Source organism: Phodopus roborovskii, unplaced genomic scaffold (assembly GCF_943737965.1).
Source record: "Phodopus roborovskii unplaced genomic scaffold, PHOROB, whole genome shotgun sequence".
NCBI classification, from domain to species: Eukaryota; Metazoa; Chordata; class Mammalia; order Rodentia; family Cricetidae; genus Phodopus; species Phodopus roborovskii.
In genome coordinates, this window is record NW_026125227.1 from 48,140 (window position 1) to 62,994 (window position 14,855).

The window sequence follows — 14,855 nt, forward strand, 5'->3', positions numbered from 1 at the left end:
TTATAACTGAAAAACAACAGCTTTCAACCTGTGTAACTTACTGTAAAAAGCCAAATCTGTCAGTGACTTTGTAAACAAGATAATCAGCATCTTCCCAAGGCTCAATTTCTGCACCTTCTCGTCCCTAAAACAAAAGATGACAAGAGGAGTTATTTGGAATTTATAATACCAAGTATTTTACTGAGACAGATCAAACAGGAGTATTTTCTAACTAAACTATTTTTAGCAAAGTAATCACTAATCCTTAGTTATTAGCTATGGAAGATACTGTGTCAGTAAGAGCTAACACAGCTACTTCATCAAAATATGAACTGAGAGAAGTCATTGAGGACAAGAAAGCTACTGCAGGAGAAACTGACAAACCTTAAGCTTTAAAGTGAACTATCTAGAACAGGCCTTTCATGCAACCCTCTCACAGAAGGCAATGTACATTTTGTTTTTTCACTCCTTTGTTTCCCAACTGCACCAGCCCTGAACCCACTTATTGCTAAAGCAAAAATTGACTTCCAAATGGGTGTGGTAGGACATGCATTTAATCCAGCACACAGTAGGTACAGGCAAGTGGATCTCTTCCCTCTTCCCTCCCTCCCTCCCTCTCTCTCTCTCTAAAAAGACTTTGTCAAACCCGAGCCCACTCTTCTTCAGTCTGTAATACTGAACAATCAAGAACTACTTGGCAACAGCTCTTGTGCTCTCTGTCCTGTCCCCTGCTGGTGCCTTGCAGTTCTCTTCATGCACTCCAGCTCTTTGATAAATGCTTTCATAGGTAAGTAACTCTTAGCTGCTGGTGTACCCACAATTCTTTCCTCAGCTCAACATTCTACTCTTGTTATCACTTATAGTGATTATTTTAGGACCCCCAAATACAATGTATTCAAATTTTAGATTTGTAGACACTTCCACTTAAGTGTATTTTAAAATGTTTGTTCCTTCGAGTAGGTTATGAACATCCTATGGGCAAGGACTGTCAGAAATCATTTTTTAAAAGGTTTCCCAGGTCCTACCTTGGGCTAACTACATATGGGTGAGCAGCTAGGTAGTGGGGGAAGAGATAACTACAAGTATGAAAAACAGTGCTACTTGCTTATTTTACATTAGCTATGCAGTTAACTAGTTATCTAGGATTTTCATGAGTGACATAACTAACCACTACACTGACTGAATACTACCTGAGTGCTTCCCTGAAGGAAGGACACAGGCCAGGCAGCTGGTTACAATCTTATGTTCCTATTAACCTCACAAAATATATATTAAAAAGAAGATACACAACCACGTTCAAGTGATGCAGATGTAGAACATGGCACCTACAAATAAATGTTACAATCCATTAAAAGAGACAAATAAGGAGAAATTACTAATAACAAATTGTTGATAATCTTTTACATCAAAACCAAGAAAGAGCCCATGCTAAGGAGATACCAAGGGAAAAAGGGGAAAATGAGGAGGAAGGTTTAAGTAGGAAAGGGGATAGGAGGGTAAAATGGAGAGGAGGGGACAAATCTGCTGTTTTATAAACACCGCCCTATTGGCTAGCTTTCTTAGAATCAGGAAGTGCTATGTAGGCTACTGGGGGAGGTGATGTCAGCAGTCCAGCCCAGCTGTGAACCCTGAAAGCTACAATAATGAGCAGCCTGGCAATATGTGCCCGTGAGCACAATAGTGGCATGAGTGTTATGGGGAAGTCCTAGCTTACATCTGCAGGACACAATCCATCACTGAGGTTGGGTGAGGGCAGGAATCTAGAGGCAAGAATTGTGAAAGAAAGCTGGTTGCTAACTGGATTTCTGGTTTAACTATTTTTATATAGCCTAGGACCACCACCTGAGGAATGGTACCACCCACAATGGGATGGACCCTCCTACATCAACTAACAATAATCCCTCACAGACATGCCCACAGATCAACCTGATTATACCATTCCTCAATTATTTATGGCTTCTCTCAGGTAACTCCGGGCTGTGTCAAGTTGGCCATTAAAGATAATCAAGACAAGGGTAATCAGCTACTTTCTAATTGTATTTCAGGCCCACTTCACAGGAGGAAACACAGGAGCAAATCTGACCTTAGTCAGATTTCAACAGCTGGGGAGTTCATGTGCCCCAGGGATAAACCAAACACCATTCCTTTACTAAATGACACAGCATCAAAATGCCTTCTACATCCGTATCTCTCAATACCCACAGATAAGTGCCCCTTTCAGTTCTCATTAGAGAAGCTTCCTTTTGTTCAGCTATTAATGCAGAAACTCATTGTTGGTACAATGCAGCCAGAAAATGTTTGAGGGAATGTTCAACCATAAATGGGCTATCTGTATCACTCTTCTCCTCCAAGGTTTACCAACATTGTGAAGAAGGGGCCAAAAGGCTGTTAGAGCCAGAGGTCAAGGAGGAACAGGATAAAACAGTGTTTTCTGGGTATACCCAAGTCCAGTGTATTCAAGGGTCCACAGCAGTTGTGCCTGACTGTATAATATCCAGCCAATCAACATTCCAGCTTGGAGAGGGAGTAGATCATAAGCTGCCATCCTGAGCTGAGGAACTATTGTCAGGTGATAGATGCCAGAAGAGGAAGAACCAGTTTCCTTAGGGGTGTGGCCCCTGGTAGGTTGAGCATGTTCCACTGGATGGGTGCACACCCATGTGCATATGGGCAGCACAAATTGGATTGGGTGGGGAGGGAGGGAGGGTGGGAGGAGAGAAGGAAGAAAGTAAGGAAGTTGGGCATAGGAATAAGAGGTGTAAAGTGGGAGAAGTTAGGCAGAGGAATAGGAATGAATATGATAAACACACATTGTATACATGTATAAGATTCTCAAAGAATTAAAACACATCAGAAAATGAAAAAATTGATTTCATTCTGTCATACAGGCAAAATGTTAGTTTAAATTTACATGACACATAAATATAAGAATCTGAAATTTATAATAAATTAACTGAGTACATGTAAAAACTATTCTAAAAGAAAATTTAATTCTATATATCCACTCTCTCAAGTACTTGAGTAGCTGCCATTAGTAAAAAAAAATTGTTCCAGGTATTTATTTCACAGGAATAAATCAAACTAAATTCCTGACCCCACAGAGTCTAGAAGGAAGAGCAGATAACAAGCAAAATACACCAAACATCGATGTGACTGGTATTAGGGTGAAAATGAAGAGTGCCAGCAGGTAACATACATTCAGAATGACGGTCAGAGGGAAGACACGAGAGGAGTGGGCAATGGGGTCTTTAGAAGTCAGGGAGACAAGTACTGCAGGGAGGAGATAGCCAGTGTGTACGTAAGTACGCACAGCGGCAGGGGCAAGTCGGGAAAAACAGCTAAAGAGGAGGAAGGCAAAAAGGAGAGAGGATTCATAGAAAACAGAGAAAAAGGAGTTGAACTCAATGTCCTCACAAAGGGAATAAACTCCTTGTTATTCAGCTCTCCAAAAAGCAAGCCCTTTTCTATTTATATGGATTTTTTTAATAAAAACCTACTCTAAGAATAAATATAGATACTTACTCTGTCATATTTAGCAACGATTTCGGCTCGTTCCTGAGCAAGTTTGAGTGCTACATCCTGGTCCGAATCTGTGGAGAGATCAAATTTAGATGGGCTGTTATCTGAGAATAATAAAGTTAGTCATAAAACTAATAAAACATAAAAGCAATATGAAAAAGTAATAAAAATCAAAATGATAAGTTAGTTGAAGCTTTAGAATATCAACTGTTCTATCACTTTAATACTATATGTAAATTCAAAGACTGTACATTTATTAATACAGCAAACATGTCACAAGACCACAAATCTAAGCCCCTGCTGTGGTCTTAATTTCAATGAGATTCCCCCCCCCCCCCCGCCACCTCCGTGTTTCAGTATCTGGTCTTGAACTGGTGATACTGTTTTGGGAAACTAGACACAGAACCTTGACTGGCAGATGGTGTTGGGGGTGACAGGGGCAGGCCTTGAACAGAGCCAGCCTAGCCCCTCTCTCTGCTTGCTGGTTTAGCACCATTTAAGAGGGCACTGCAACATGTTCCTGCCACCCTGCCTTCCTAGCCATTCCCCTAGAACCCATAAACCAAAATAAACATGTCTCTCCTCATGCTGTTTGCGTTAGGTATAATATTCGTCCACAGTGACAAGGAAAGTAACTAATACAGCACTCGAGAGTTGATTCTCGAGTGCTGTATTAGTTACTTTCCTATTGGCCAACAGTGCTTTATTCATAAACCAATATGAGAAACATATTTACAGAATGGCATCTCTCATCAGAAATAGGAATAGAAACTGAAATGGAAAGTTGTTAAGTTTTCAGATAATAGGGGGAGAAAGAAGGGATTTAACCGGGAAGTAAGCATCAAGTCAAAGCAAGGCAGTGGGAGAGAGAAAGGACCAGTGACACTAAGGATGCTAAGAGCCATAGGAAACATTATCTTATGTTTGCATAATAAAATATGTATAAGTTGTCTACTGCTGTGATAAAACATTGTAAGCAAAGAAAGTATGTAAGCTAAGAAAGCAAAGGAGTATGATGACTAGGTATTTTGTTTTGTTTTGTCAACTTGACATAAACTACAGATACCCTAAAGAGGGACTCTGAATTGAGGAATAGTCTCCATCTGATCAGTTTGCTCTCTGTGGGCATTTTCTTAATTAATGATTGGTATGCGAGAGGCCAGCCCACCGTAGGCAATTTTACCCCAGGCAGGTGGTCCTGGGTTGTATAAGAAAGCAAGCTGAACTAGCCAGCCACAGAGAGCAAGCCAGTAAGCAACACTCCTCCATGGTCTCTGTTTCAGTTCCTGCCCTTACTTCCCTCAGTAACCAACCATGACATGGAAAGAAATACTTTCATCCACAAGCAGTTTTGATCTATGTTTCAAAACAGGGACAGATAGGTGGATAGATGACTCCAGGCACCATAATAAAAATAAAGAACAAATCAGAGATTATGTAAAAGGTATTACAAACAAGGAGAAAAGACAACAGTGTTTAAATAAAAAGCCTGGGCAAACATCAAGAACAAGAAATTCACGAGAGCAATGGTAACAAAACAGCTATGGCTGAGCTGAGTGCTGGCAGATAGCAAGACACCATGTGGAGCTCTTTAACAGGCCTTGCCACAAATTCTCACAGCACTATAAGACAAGCATCATTATTAACCCTGAAGCAATCATAACCAATCATACATGAGGCTTAGCAGTATCAAACAGATTGCCTAATGCCACAAAGCTAGTAAAAATTAATGCTCGAAATCAAAACCAGACAGTCCTAAGTGTAGAGTTCTCAACTTTAACCACTGTTTCATAAAAACAATTCAAAGCACACAAAATGACAGAACATGCATATCCATTTTCCCCTAAAATCCTATTGCTATGACAATTTAAGGACTTTTGAAACCTCTCCTTTAAAGCTCCATCATTATGGTTTGGATATGAATTGTCCTTCAGAGACATGTGTTGAAAGCTTGGTTCCTGGCTGAGTGTATGGATGAGGAGGACATTAACCTCCCCCAAAGATTAACCCACTGATGAGTTCACAGCTCAATGTGTAATCAGTGTCAATGGGCATGTTTTAAAGGACCTATCTTGTCCCAGGACCCTTCTTGTTCTTTCTCTCTCTGCTCCAACCACAAACTGAGATTCAGAACAGTAAGCCAAAATAAATTGAAGTTGTTTATCAGTGGCACTTTCTCAGTGATAGGAGAACTGACTACTGCAGCTTGGAAACAGGAATTCATGGGGAGACATGGGTGGGAGTGGAGTTAAAGATAGGGAATACCGAAGGGCCGTGTGTGGCCGAGGTGAGTGCAGGGCAGTGAACCAAGCCCTCACTAACCAGAGTAGGAAGACAGAGCCAACACTGGAATCTGAAGAAGTGGGAAGCAATATTATGGCATGTCACTTAGCACAGGGAAGTAAACAGAGAATGAAATCAAGCTAGGTGATTGTAGAGTGGCCATTCCAACTGCGAAGGAACTGTGCAAGTCAGTTGTTTCCAAAGCAAATAATATGCACTGCTGCATCATTACATTGATGCACAGCTCTAACAAAAACAAAATCTACTTATGGGGTTAGAGAGATGGCCCAGAGGTTAGAAAGTATGTTGCTTTTGCAAAGGACCTGGGTTTGGTTCCCAGCACACACATGCTTGCTCAAGACCATCTGTAACTCCAGTTCCAGGAGATTCAACCCCTTTTCTGACCACCCTGGGCAATGGGCATGCACATGGTGTACACACATACATGCAGGCAAAACACCCAGACACATAAAATAAATCTAAAGATACACAATCTAATTTACAACAAAAATAAAACATGGGGGAGGGGATTAGCCTCAATAATTACAGAAACAGAGTTTTAAAATATCACTTTGCACCCAGTTAGACTCAACAACAGCAAAAGTCGATAATACTGACAAAAGCCAGATGTCATTTGCAGTTCAGGACAATAAGACTAAACATATAAATGTACAAAAGCCTTCTGGATAGTATGTGTCAGAAATCTTACTAAGAGACACATCCTCTACCCAACACAGTACCTCTGGGGAATATATTGGTCAGTAAACAAGCACAAGTTATTATAATAGTAAAAATCAGCAAAATGGGAACTGTACATTTGGTTAAAGCTCTTTTCCTGGGGACGGGGGGGGGGGACATTTTTTTTCCACATTATCTCAGAATACAAAATGTTAATAAGCTCTCCTTCAGTGCAAGTGCAAATAGTAAGTAAACAGAATGATGCTATATAGTAACCAAATGCACACTAGTTGTTCAGATGTTACAACAAACTAATACAAAGATTAGTCTGAGATAAGCATACACATGTGGTCATCAGTTTCCCCTCCTACTCTCATGATCAGCTTTGACACAACAAACTCACACCTCTACCGAAGGGAAGAAAGTGAGTGCCCAGAAATTAAAGTCAAGCCCACCGAGCTCCAGGAATGCTATCAGAGCTGCTAAACATTTCCTTCCAAGTCAGCAGAGGAATGTTTTCCTAAGATCTCTTTTACAGTGGGCCTTAATTCCCACTACCAGCCCAGGACTGTCAGCAGATATCTGACACAAGAAGTAAAAGTTTTAAAGTGTATAAGAAAGAACAGAACAGGAAGAGATGTGGGTAGGAGCTGGTGTCAATAATCTAAAAAACATGGGCAAGCCACAGTTTATGAACCTATACTCTGCTCACTATCAGGCTAAGAACTCTACAAGGGAAAAGCCAATTATCTAATAGAGGTCACTCTGGAACTGAATGAACCTACATCCTGTTTTCTAGAAAGAATGATCATATACTTCATTTAAAATGACCAAAACAGTTATACTCAGTCAAGTGGTGGTAGTGCACGCCTTTACTCCCAGCACTCGGGAGGCAGAGGCAGGTAGCTTTCTGAGTGTTCAAAGCCAGCCTGGTCCACAGAGCTAGTTTCAGGGCAGCTAAGGCCATACAGAAAAACCTGTCTTGGCAAGGGGAAGGGACAATTTAGCAAATAAGTTTCCATAATTCCCTTATACATGCCCCATCCTTGTGTGTCTCTCTGGGAAGAAAATCTTATCACTATTAATTTATTCTAGAAATAAAGTAGATTAAAGGCCCAACTACCCTTATAAATTATAACCAAATATGCTTCTTTTAAGAGACTAAAAGGAAATACTAGTTCTTCTACTGTTGAATTTTCAGACATTACTAATTCACGCTTCATGGTAATCACCTGTAGTACAGGGATCACTCTGCTGAAATTGTGTTTCCTGTTCTTACTTAAAACTTGCATTGTGAGAATAAAGAGTTTGTCCCAAAGCTTTTATCACAAAAACACCAAAGCCACCCTGTGCCTGTATAAGTAAGAAGTTTGGATAACTACTGAACAATGACAACTGTGCCACTCAGTTTATACCACATGCCACCATCAAATAACAATTTAAACAAGGTGTTATCACATTATTTATCCTAAAACTTTATGTTCTATTTTCATGATAAATCCATAAAAATAAGTTTATTTGGGGAAAAAAATCTGTTACCAAAATAGTATGGCTATTACAATAAACATATATAAAGAAAAATTCCCTATCCTTAAAAATGAAACCATATGGAGAAATATGAGAAATGACTATTTTAAACAACAGCCCCTTTACAATGTTAGTTTACTACTCTAGTATATGGGGACATATCTCTTGGTACACATTTATCAAAGAAAATGACAACTATAGTATTTTCAGAAGCATTTTAAAAATTGACATTTCATGTCTCAAATCCCCCCCCCAAACTTTTAAGAAAAAGTATCCATTTGAACTACATTCTTTAAAAACACACATTACAACATGACTAAATTTCAAATTCAATCCCATAAAACAACACTGACAGCAGACTACCTTTCCCTTGTGAATACTTGAATAGGTGAGAAGTATAGAAAACATTATCAACATTAGAAGTACTTTACCCTTCCTTAGATAATCAGGCTGGCCTTGGAAGATGACAGCTGTTTCAGTCCTCATAGAAAACTGATCTACTCCAAGGTTTCATCATTATGTGAGAGTATTAGGTGGTACCTCATACATTCTGCAACTAACAGAAACAGAGTAGGTGGGGCTCTACTTAACTGTGAAACAAGCACAAGGAAGGATGCTTAAAATGCATTCTTTCTTTTTCCAAGTGGGGAACGGCCTCCCTGTGGTTACATGGGTTATGGATCCTCAAACAAAGATCTGATTTGTTGGGAGGAAAAACATGTCTTTCAGGCTGAATCCCAACTAGAAGCCACAGCAGCCTACACCCAGCATTCCATCTCACAGCAAACAGGGGCTTTTCACAAGCAACCTCACATGCCACTCTTACACTTCAAATTAGCCGAATTCTTAGTACTTTCAACAAAGTTGTCATGGAACACACACACACACACACACACACACACAAATTATTTAAAACATAAATTAAACCTATGAAGAAACACTTTTAGAGTCTACTTTATATGTTAACATATTTTAATGTGAAAATGCCAGGCCCTGACTCATACTATAAATACATGCTACGATAGTGTTCCTGGGAACAGAACTTTTAAAAAGGAATTAGTGTGTATTATTCTTTTGGTGGGGGGAGAATTATATACACCACAGCAGCACCAGTGTGGGGGCCAAGGAACAAGTTGTAAGAACTAGGACTCTTCTTCCATCACGTGGGTCCCAGGGATTGAATTTAGGTCATCCAGCTGAACCTGGATGAGGGCGGGTACCTTTACCCAGAGTCATCTTGCGAGCCCATGTTCCAAACACTTTTAATAAACCACATACTTCTAATGAAACTTTTATTCTCTTTTATCTATTTTTTCCCTTGCTACTGTTGTTTCTTTAAATGGGCAGAGACCTATAATTTGAAAAACATTTTGCATAAGTTAACAGCCCTGTTACTTTTTTTTTTGGGTGCCTAGGAACTGAACTAGATAGTCATGAATTAAGTTTATGCTCCTCCTAGGGCAGTGATAATGTTCAACAACAAAAGATCTAAAAAAAAGTACAGAGGAAAGGAAGAAGTCGAGTCACACACTAAGGCATGAGAATCAGAATGGCATCAAGCAACTTCTAGGCTCAAAGGTGATGAGGCACAATTTTCAAAGTTCTGAGAAAAGCTATCAGGAACTTGGAATTTTACAACACAAATGGGGGAAAATAAATATGCTTCTAGATATTACAAAGCAGCAAGCTGAGATAAATTGAAGAATGTTTTCCCATCAAACAACTGATGTTCAAGCCTAATCCCGAGAGCCCATGAAAGCACCATAAAGGGTCTGAGGGGAATAACTGTGCAGGGAGGCCCAACTTCGTCACAAGAATCCAGAATAACAGAAGGAAAGACGGCCAACAGAGGAAGTCGTTGTTGAAGAGCAGCAGCCCCAGAAGATGAAGAAGAAGGGAACCCTTGTCTCCTCTGGAGACTCCAGGAGGAATTAACCATACTGACCAGTAAATGGCTTTCAGGCTTCTGGCTTCTAGAACTCTAGAATAAATCTGCACTGTTTGAGCCATGTGGCAATTTATTTCACCAAAATAAATATACAAGGATTAAAAGTTTGCAACCTCTACAATACTTATTTGAAAAGAGATTTGAGAACACAGAAAAACAATATAAAAACAAACAAACAAACAAACAAACAAAAAACCCAAAATAACAAAAGCCACTGGCATGCTTTCTGTGGGACTGAAGCCAAGGCTTTGAACTCCCTCTTCCGTGAAGCCTTGACCCTTAGCCCTGGTCTTCATGCTAGCCTCAGCCACCCCAGCCCAACTGAAAGAAGAGTGTTTGCAACTGGGTTTGGCACAGACCCCCTCACCCAGACACAACTGACCAACTGTCCTGGCCTGCCTTCAGCAAGAACCCTGTTACATTTACCTCTTAATTCATTTTTAGTCATTTTCTAGCCACCAAGGCTGCGCCACCTCCATCACTCATTAGTCAATATAAACCTTTATTATATTTGAAATTGAGTTTGATCTAGATTCTCTTATCCATAGTGATAATCTTGACACTGGTTTTAATAGTCCTAGACAAAATATTCCTTACCTTTTAAAGCAAGTATAAAATAATTTTCTTTCTACAGATCAAAAACAGAAGAAAATACAGGATCCAAAAAAAAAAAATTACAAGAGGCAACAGAAAATTCTCTATGCCAAATATGTAGCTGCCCAGAGAGCAAGGCTACATTATAACAGGGAATACAGGATGCTTTCATGAAATGCATCCCATCCAAGTAACCTCAAGGGTGGTAGCAGGGTGATACTGTAAAGTTTGTATCAGAACACCAAAAAGAGTGACAGACTACTAGAGCCCTCCAAACATACAAACAGTACAAAAAGCTACAGTCCATATATGAAATAAAACAGGAAGGGCTATGGCACTGACTTTGATGGCACATGAGAAAGTTAATTCATATGACCTTGAAACCTGCAATATTAGGATATTCCTTTACATACTTCACCACATTATCTGAGAAGTTAAAGATCCTGCCATTATCATGACTACATAAAACTGAATTGCCTATTAATATTTGAAATACACTATAGGCATCCAAAATAAACCTTGATGTATACACATACACAATCCACTCCAAACTGAAGCCCCTTTCCTTCATGCAACTGTGGCTACACACACTATGTAACATTGGTATTTTTATTGTGAAGGAGCTGAAAGCAAAGAATTACATTGAATATCAGAAGACTTTGGGTTTGGACCTTTGAATAATGAAAGACCTGTTAAGCTTTTGAAGACTATTAAAATGAACTAAATCTAACATCTAAATTGGAAACTTGTTTGACTTTGGTTCATGAAGCCTTAGCTGATCAGAATGTGCCTGACTTTTGACCCCTGGAATCAGGTTGGTGAGCCTTAAATATCTGCACTAATGCGAAACAAATAAGTTCACTCCTCAAAGGCAGAGTCTATGTTATTATACCACATGCTATGTTTAATAGTATAGCTTCATGGCTCCAAAATGCACTCCTCAGCATTAAAAGCAGCACAACTGTGGGTTTTCTACCCAAAGTTTTGCTCCAGACACCTGTGCTCCTCCTGTTACTCCACGAGCATGCATAACTCAGAAACAGGAACCATTTACACAGAATACTACTATCCTATAAAATAGACCCTGGAGCTACTTTTGTTAACTGCATAATTGTCCACCAGTGCTTAATTTCATGATCCATATGTGAAGAGCCGTACCACGGACAATGGAGCAAAGCAAGCTGTCCAGATTCTCAGAGCAGCAAGACCTTTGTCCCAAATCATACTCCTGGATTCTTTTTTCTTGGCAAAACAAGCTGAAGTTTTTTCTAGCTTTACAGAAAAAATAAGTTGTAACATTTTCTTGCTTTCTGTCCTCCTCCAGAAGAGTTTGTTCAATACCAAGAAATGTCTTGCACATAAGTTGTAAGAATTTGCCAGCAAGGCCAACTGTGCCTCAGATTTCCTTTGGAAATGTTGTAATAATGGAATAAATTTTATAATAAATACATAACACCATGAATTTCAAATTTCTGGTATGTATAAATTTCAGTAGATATAATTTATTTAAATGGCAATATTCTCATAGAACATGGTTTAGATCACATTTCCCACAGTTTAGTAACATTGAATAACTTTATAAAGTACATTTTGCTGCTAGCTCTTCAGTCTGTAAATCACTGTACAAAAAATTCACTATAGTAATAGAGAACTATCACATCTTTAAAATCCTTTGGCGTTTATAAGTTCAAAAAAAGAAGATAAAACACACAATTCTGTTTCTTCTTTAGTTCCCAATGGCAGAATTACAAAATAATTCATCATATAAGACATAAGTGAAAGAGTAGCAAATGAATACATGATAATGCTACAAAAAATTGAACCTGACAGAAGATGGAAAAATGGTGACAGTGATGAGGAGACTTGGGCCTGCATGTGGCAACACTATAAACCATATTGGAAGTATCTGACCAGCTTTAAGAGAGCTATTTGCTTTGTCATTATTGATTGTTTAAGGTCCTTATATATTTTGCTTATTTGTTCCCTATCATATTTATGGTTCATAAACATGTCGCTTGCTTCTATAATCTTCACCTTGTTCATTATTCCCTTTGCTGTTCAGAAGCCATAAAGTTCCATTAAGTTTTTGCTTCTGTTACTCAAGCCTCTGTCACACTTCCCAAAACACATCATCATTAAGACTACCATGCTGGAACTGTGGCCCCCATGCTTTACTCTGCAAGCTTATAATTTCAGGTACTGCATTTAATGTTTAATCCATTTTCAATTTACTTCTGTATACAATATGAAGTATGGGTCCAATTTCACTACTCTGCATGTAGATATCCAATGTCCCCAAAATTATTTTGTGAAGATTCTGTCCATTCAGTTATTCTTTCATGTCAAAAAAAATTTCCTGTAATATGAAGATTTATGCCTGTGTCATTTCTGTTTTTACTGAGACATAATATTAGCATATCTTTATGGAGAATAGTATAATTTGATACTTACATACCATTATAATAAAAATAAGGATAATAAACATTTCCATTTTTCTAGTAGTAATGAAATTTGTGTTGAGAAATGTATTATCTTTTCACCTACTCATTTTGAAATACATTACAGATTGTTTTAACCCCACTGAACAATGTGAAAAACAGAAATAAATCCTTCTCTTATTGAAATTATTTCTATGTTCATTGCTCCTTACCTTAATGCATCAATGAAATCAGCATTTTAATTTCCACTACATCAATGGGAATGTGCAGCATTTGCCTCTCTACATCTGGTTTACATTGCTTGATATAATGATCTCCAGTTCCCAAAGATTATGTTGCAAAAATGTCAGAATTTCATTATTTTAATAGCAAAGTAATACTACATTGTATATATTTTTTTCTTTATCCATGCATTCAATAATGGGCATCTACTATATTAACACCCCATTGTAGCTATTACAAATGGCAGTACAATGAGCACAGAATTACTAATACCTTTTATATTGCTCTTGATTCCTTTGGAACTATATCCAGTAGGAGAATTTCTGCATCAAATGGTTGTTAACTAACTCTTCATGCCTGAAGAATCTCAGGTGTTTTCCAGAATGGATGATTATACTAGCTTACATTCCTAGCAACAATGTGTGAATTCCCTTCTTTACCGCCTTGCCAAAACTAGGCATTTTGTGATTTTATATTATGGTTTTGACTGCATTTCCCTGATGATTGGTAAACTGTGTAATTTTTCTTATACTTAGCCATATTTATGCCTTCTTTAAAGTAGTAGCTATTCATATTTTATTCCGTTTTAAAAACTGGATGGATTCCATTGTTTACTTGTTTGCCTGTGCCTTTCAGTCTTATTTTTAAAATCATTGTCTATGCCTATATTTTGAAGTGCTTTCTTTATGACTTTTTACAATTTAAATTATGGGGATTTTGGAAACCGGACTAAATGTATTTTCCTCTATGATATGGCCAGGAGTCTATGCAGGTTAGGTAGTGGAATATGGTGATTTCAATGAGAATGGCATTGACAGGTCAACAGTTAATAGAAATATTTGGGAAGTTTTAGGAGGTATGGCTCTGTTGAACTCTCAAAAGGCTTGTGCTTATTATTCCCACTGTCCCTCTCAAAGCTTGGGGATCAACATGTGAGCTGTCAGTTGGTCCATCACTCCTATATCATGGACAAAAATCCTCTGAAATTGCAAGCCAATTTAATGCTCTTTTATAATCACAGCAATAGAAAAGTATATAAGAGTGTGTATCAAATTTTTTCCCATTCATTTGTTGATTGAAAGTAAAGAATCCTTATTATAATCAGTCAAAAGGCATTTTCTAAAATACTATTAATAGTACTGAGCTTTCACAAAGCAGCTTTAAATACAAATCTCAAACTTTTGAAGTCAATTTTTCTTAAGAAATATTGGCAGACTTAAAATATAGAAAATAAATAATTTATTTACACTTACTTCATCTCTTGTCTTAAAATCATCTGTTCAATCCATATTTTCTATTTATAGATCTAGCCAGCAAGCTAGCTATCTAATTTATCACATCTACACACACACACACACACACACACACACACACACACACACACACACACACTTGTGAAAAGCTTCGTTTATACAGGGGTCTGTTGGTATGTTATGGTATGTTAGGAATGTCTTTAAAATATGCTGGGACTGGCGGTGACACACCTTTAATCTCAGCACTCAGAAGGCAGAGGCAGGCAGATCTCTGTGAGTTCAAGACCAGCCTTGTCTACAGAGCAAGTTCCAAGACAGGCTCCAAAACAATACAGAGACACCCTGTCTCAAAAATCCAAAAAAAAATATATACATACATACATACACAGACACATACATACATGCATACAACAC

The 14,855-nt window shown here is 38.3% G+C and overlaps 1 protein-coding gene across 1 annotated transcript in view; it reads right to left on the reverse strand.

Moving 5' to 3' along the window:
• LOC127227087 (USP6 N-terminal-like protein) overlaps positions 1–14,855 on the reverse strand; it is a gene marked incomplete at its 3' end in the record, with an annotated part of 112,350 nt that overhangs the window by 34,234 nt on the left and 63,261 nt on the right. Inside the window, 2 exon segments of the mRNA XM_051191362.1 lie at positions 42–124; positions 3,502–3,569. Of these exon segments, the coding sequence (XP_051047319.1) occupies positions 42–124; positions 3,502–3,569 (151 nt within the window).